This window comes from Piliocolobus tephrosceles, chromosome 19, assembly GCF_002776525.5.
Source record: "Piliocolobus tephrosceles isolate RC106 chromosome 19, ASM277652v3, whole genome shotgun sequence".
Classification (NCBI taxonomy): domain Eukaryota; kingdom Metazoa; phylum Chordata; class Mammalia; order Primates; family Cercopithecidae; genus Piliocolobus; species Piliocolobus tephrosceles.
The window spans coordinates 36,405,697-36,411,520 of NC_045452.1; the positions used below are offsets into that span (position 1 = coordinate 36,405,697).

Sequence of the window (5,824 nt, forward strand, 5' to 3'; positions counted from 1 at the left end):
CAGAGGGTCAGGGTCAGGGTCAGGCTTCGTCAGCGTTTTGTTGTGCACCTTCCAGTCTTTTTATAATAGTGAGGAGAATTCCACGGGCAGAGAGGCCTCCCCAGGCCCCATCTGTCCCTCATGGCTTACTGCTTTGTTTGAGTGGAACGTGTCATCTGGTAGCTGCTGGAAGGCGCGAGGAGGGTGTTTTCTGACTTTGCCTTTCTGGAAATACCTTTAATCTCCTTTTGAGGCCTGGTTGTTAGGTTGGCGGACAAGTCCTGGTTGAAACGGTTTCCCTCGGAGCTTGGGAGACCTTGCCTGCTCTGCTGTCCCACTGGTTGCTCCTGTGGGTTTCCCTTCGCTCTTCCCGTAGAAGCCTGCAGCCGTCTGCCATGGGTCCGTGGGGTGACAGCTGGGCTGTCCTTCTGCCTGGAGGGCGTTCTGTGCCCCAGTGTGTGATGTCAAAGCCGCTGAGGTGACTTGGTGGACCCTGGAGAGGAATTGGCTATGCAGCCAGTGATCTCCAGTGTCCTCTGACCTGGCGCATTTTCTTACATAATTGCTTTCTGTTCTCTACCCCCGCCTCCTGCTGGCTTTTTCTAAAGCTTGTGTTAGTTGAACCACTTTAATTCTCTGATTCTTATTTTTTTTTTTGAGACAGGGTCTCCCTCTGTCACCCAGTCTGGAGTGCAGTGGCGTGATCTCGGTTCACTGCAACCTCTGCCTCCTGGGCTCAAGCAATCCTCCCACCTCAGCCCTCCCGAGTAGCTGGGATTACAGGCAACACACCACCACGCCCCGCTCATTTTTTATACTTTTGTAGTGATGGGGTTTTGCCAGGTTGGCCAGGCTGGTCTCAAACTCTTGACCTCAAGCGATCCACCCACTTCCACCTACTGGGGTTATAGGCGAGAGCCACCATGCCTGGCCATAATTCTCTGATTTCTTTTCTTTCCTGTTCAATCTCGTGTTTCTACTCCTTCAGGAATAGTCTTACTTGGGAGATTGCCTCAACTTTACTTCCAGCCTTCTGTGGAGACTTGAGTTTTATTAGGATTATTTTGAATCTTCAGTTCTTTCTTTCTTTTTTTTTTTGAGACAGAGTCTGGCTCTGTCACCCAGGCTGGAGTGTAGTGGCCGGATCTCAGCTCACTGCAAGCTCCTCCTCTCGGATTTACGCCATTCTCCTGCCTCAGCCTCCCGAGTAGCTGGGACTACAGGCACCCGCCACCTCACCCGGCTAGTTTTTTTTTTCTGTATTTTTTAGTAGAGACAGGGTTTCACCGTGTTAGCCAGGATGGTCTCGATCTCCTGACCTCGTGATCCGCCCGTCTCGGCCTCCCAAAGTGCTGGGATTACAGGCTTGAGTCACCGCGCCCGGCCCGAATATTCAGTTCTTTCTTGCCCTTGGCACGTTCTTTTTTGCAGCCACCCGTTCTCGGGTAGTGCACGTGTCTCTCATCTCCTGAGATGAGCGTGGACTTGTCTTTCTTCGATTTGTTCTGGCGTTGTGTTTGATCCCCTTCTCTGGAGTGTGTGGCCGCCTTTCTCATTGGAGGTTTTCGTCGGATGTCTGGTGATCCCGTCTGCCCGTGTGTGGTGGGAATCAGCACCCGCCGGCCTCAGAGGCTGGATGCGTGTGCCCAGGCTGGGGCCCGAGGGGCTTCAGAGCAGGTGTCTGAGTGTGGGCAGCAGCCCCTTGCCTGCGGACCCCGTAGAACGTGTGGGCCAGTCGGTCTCTTCTGGGTGGTCAGTGTCCCGGCCTTCACTCTTGCCCAGGTCTGTCCCCTGGGGCTCTGGGAGGTGAGTGCGAAGGGGCTAGGTGGCCCTCTCCTCAGTGGGTATTTGGCAACCCCGAGACAGGGCCTCTCGGCTCCGTTTCCCTAGAGCCTTCTGCTGGCCGGGACTTTGAGCCTGAGGATGCATCGGGGAGGTCCTGCTTCTCTTTGGAAAGACATTTGACAGCTCCCCTCACCACCTTGGCCTTCAGCTGCCTGGCCCAGTGTGGTCTTCGGAAGGTCCTGGCACCTCTCGGCCTTCTCTGTGGCTGGCGGGTTTGTTCCCCGGCCTCTAGTCCCCAGGCTTCCTTGCCGTCTCTCCGCGGCTGCCTTCTCTTCTTGCCTGTTGTCTTTGTCTTAGTGGGTTCATGGTTATTAAACATCTTCTTCTTGTCATCGTAGAGAGGTTGGAGGTGAGTGAAATGCCTGGAGATGTGTGTGTTGGTCTCCATGTTTATCTGCCACATTTGTGGCAAGCTGTGTGTGCGTGCATGTGTGTGTGTGCCTGTGTGTGTGTGCATTCATACATCCACTCTTACCTCAGCACCCAGAGGATATGCATCTTCTGTTAGCTGTTTGGGGTATTTCCTTTTCATCTTTTTCATTTAGTCTTTTAAAAATACTCACAAATAGTGCACAGACACTTTCTCATTAGATTTAGTGAGTATTGATTTATTTCTCTCCACTTAATTAGTGCTGTAATGAATTTTTTTAAGCCAGGTATGGTGGCTCCTACCGTGGTCCCAGCCACTCAGAGGCTGAGGCAGTAGGATTGCCTGGACCTGAGAGTCAGAGGCTGCAGGGAGCCAGCAGCAAGCCTGTGAATAGCCACTGCACTGCAGTCGGCTGCGTGGCATAGACCCCATTTCAGTTAAACAAAAAAATAACAACAGATAAAACCAAGAAAAAAAGAGAAACCCTATTTTCCCTTTATGGTGGTTTTAGAGCGTGGAGGCTCTTGGTTCCCATGTTGGCTTCCCGAAGGGTTGTACCAGTCACCATGGGATGGTTGCCGATGACCATGTCCTTCCTGTCATTCTTAGTGAAATGGAACAGTGGCCACGTGCTCGTGCGGCCACGCGTGTCTCCCTGTGGGAATGCATGATTACTGAAGTGAAGTGTGCATTCCCGTGTCTACGTCTGGCCCGGGCACAGCAGATGTGGTCTGGCCTCCTGGCAGATGACAACCTGGCCGTCTGGTGGCCTTGGCTCATTTTGCTGGGATCTGCCTCATTGGCTTTGTCATCTGCCTGGGCATATTGGAACTCGAGAAACAGGTGGTTGGTCACCCTCCTTTCCCCACTATTGTTCTGGATGATTTGCACGACTGATTTACGCAGTCAGAGCAGAGAGCCTTTAATTCCTGAAGGTGGGTGGCATGGCTGTCACTGAGTGGACCCCCGACCACATGCAGCTGTCCTCTCTGTCACCTTGCCTGATGGAAGCCCTGCGACCGTGTGCTAACCTGTGTGTTTGGTGTGTGCAGGACGGTACCCTGAGGCTCTGGGAGTACAGGAGCGGCCGCCAGCTGCACTGCTGTCACCTGGCCAGTCTACAGGAGCTGGTGGACCCCCAGGCCCCCCAGGTAGCTGCTTCTGTTCACTTCTGGGCAACTGAGTGCTCGTAGGCACCTGCAGTCGCTTGGCTTGAGTGGAAAAGGCACTTCGCCGTTGGAAGCGTTTGCTCTCATTGCCAGGCTCTTCCTGTGTGAGGGAAATCTCATAGTTCAAATGCTGAAGATGGCTAGTCACGTCGGGGGAAATAGTTTGTCTCACCGTTGCATGCAAACAGTTAACGGACAGGAAGAGCTCTAATCCTTTTCTGAAGCGGAAGGAGTGGAAGTGCTTGAGCATGCACCTTTGTGGGTCTGCCAGCCAGGTGGGGCAGGGGCGGGACCAGGCCCATCCCAGCATTCTCCGGCCAGCTTGGAGCAATTTCATGATGCCCTGAAAGCCCAGGCCTTGGTGAAGTTTCCTGCCAAACGGTCTGTTCTGTTTCCTAGAGAACTGTGTGGTATGGCCTCTGCCCCCTGCCAGGCAGCCGTGTAAGAGAGGACCAGGCCTTTTCCTCCATGCTTCACGTGGACTCAGGTTCCTGGAAGTTTCCTTCATTTAAAAAAAAAATTGCCGGGCGCGGTGGCTCAAGCCTGTAATCCCAGCACTTTGGGAGGCCAAGGCGGGTGGATCACGAGGTCAGGAGATCGAGACCATCCTGGCTAACATGGTGAAACCCCGTCTCTACTAAAAATACAAAAAACTAGCCGGGCGTGGTGGCGGGCGCCTGTAGTCCCAGCTACTCGGAGGCTGAGGCGGGAGAATGGCGTGAACCCGGGAGGTGGAGCTTGCAGTGAGCCGAGATCGCGCCACAGCACTCCAGCCTGGGCGACACAGCGAGACTCCGTCCCAAAAAAAAAAAAAAATTTTTTTTTTTTGAGATGGAGTCTCACTCTTGCCCAGGCTGGAGTCCAGTGGCGCGATCTCGACTCACAGCACCCTCCCCCTCAGGCTCCTGAGTAGCTGAGATTAAAGGCCACTGTGCCCAGCCTCTTCTTCATTTTTACTATTTCCTCTGCCAGGAAGTGTGGGAGCTCACAGGGCAGTTGTGTGTGTAGCTCTTGTCTCTTCCTTTCCCCGTGTCCTCCGCTCCCTCCTCTCCTTACTCTCTGACCCATTTTGTTGGCTTTGGAGGCTGTCACAGGCCCTGTAGGGAGTGCCAGAGCCACTGAGGGGCTTTTGTCATCTGCGTGGGAAACGGAATCAGCTACCCTCCTTTCTCTGCTGATTCCAGAATGTTCCAGCGCTATTTCCTCTTCCTTGGTATGTGGGGGCGTGAGCATCCTTCGGTTTTGCTCTTGTTGGATCAGAGCGCCCAGCGTCGGGCCCCTGCAGCTGGCGTGAAATTAATGGGCTGCTTCTTTCAGAGGTTTGCTGCGTCCAGGATTGCGTTCTGGTGCCAGGAGAACTGCGTGGCGCTTCTGTGCGACGGGTAAGCTGCGGCGGCACCTCTATGGCCTCCGGTTCTGCAGATCTGCAGGGGGAAGAGTTAGGGGGTTGGCCACTGGCCCACGTCCTTAATGAAGATGTCCTGGATGGTGGTGGCGTTGGTCCAGCACCTCCCCCTGAGAATGTCACTTTTGATGACTGCTGCTGCGTGAGGGTGGGGGCCCCTCTCAGCCAGTGCTCTTCAACCTGACGTTGAACTCCCCTGGCGTAAAGAGCATCAGCAGCCTCTGCCTGGCCTTCTGCAATGACAGACTTTCCCCTGGGCCAGTCGCGGTGGCATCACCTCATTCCCTGCTCGGAGCTGGTTGGATGGGATCCCCCTGGGGTTGGCGGTGCTGACAAGGTGGGTTTAGGGGTGGAGTGCAGTTCTGCTGCTTCTTCCCGAGCAGCCTCTGTGTGTCAGGAAAGGTATTCTATTTGGTGCTTTCGGCACTTTGCATCTTGTCCTTATGACAACTTGGGGAGGTCTCTTAGCTCGTTCTAGAAGTACACAGATGTGAGAGGAGAGCTGTGCCTGAGCCCAGGGCAGGCGTCCTCCTGCCCTGCCCGCCTGTACCGTGCGGTTATCTATTGCTGCATCACAATCCTCCCCAGAGCTTAGGACTTAAACTACGAGTGTGCATCACCCCATGGTTTCCCTGGCGCCGGCACTTGGGAGTGGCGCAGCTGGGGCTTTTAGCGCAGGCTCTCCTGAGGTGGTGCCGGTGAGGGCTGTGCCATCTGGGGTGCTGGCTGCAGAGCGGTGACTGTGGGCCTGTAGTCCTAGTAATTGTGCTCTCTTTCTTCATGGCAAGCACTCCTGTGGTCTACATCTTCCAGCTGGACACTCGCAGACAGCAGTTGGTATACAAGCAGCAGCTGGCGCTCCAGCACCAAGTGTGGGACGTGGCTTTCGAGGAGACTCAGGGCCTGTGGGTGCTCCAGGACTGCCAGGAAGCCCCCCTGGTGCTCTACAGGCCTGTGGGCGGCCAGTGGCAGGTGAGACTCGGCACCTTCCTGATGCCCTGTGCCCTGTTGTTCCATAAGCCTGTGGGCGGCCAGTGGCAGGTGAGGCTCGGCACC

General features: G+C 54.9%; 1 protein-coding gene across 4 annotated transcripts in view; it reads left to right on the forward strand.

The window, feature by feature from the left end:
• The window catches only part of WDR4 (WD repeat domain 4), a 68,540-nt gene that overhangs the window by 19,826 nt on the left and 42,890 nt on the right, over positions 1-5,824 (forward strand). For all 4 annotated transcript variants that reach the window (XM_026447421.2, XM_026447419.2, XM_026447416.2 and 1 more), the window contains exons 7-9: positions 3,247-3,345; positions 4,681-4,745; positions 5,557-5,740. In XM_026447421.2, coding sequence (XP_026303206.1) covers positions 3,247-3,345; positions 4,681-4,745; positions 5,557-5,740 — 348 coding nt within the window. The remainder of the gene's footprint in view (positions 1-3,246; positions 3,346-4,680; positions 4,746-5,556; positions 5,741-5,824) is intronic.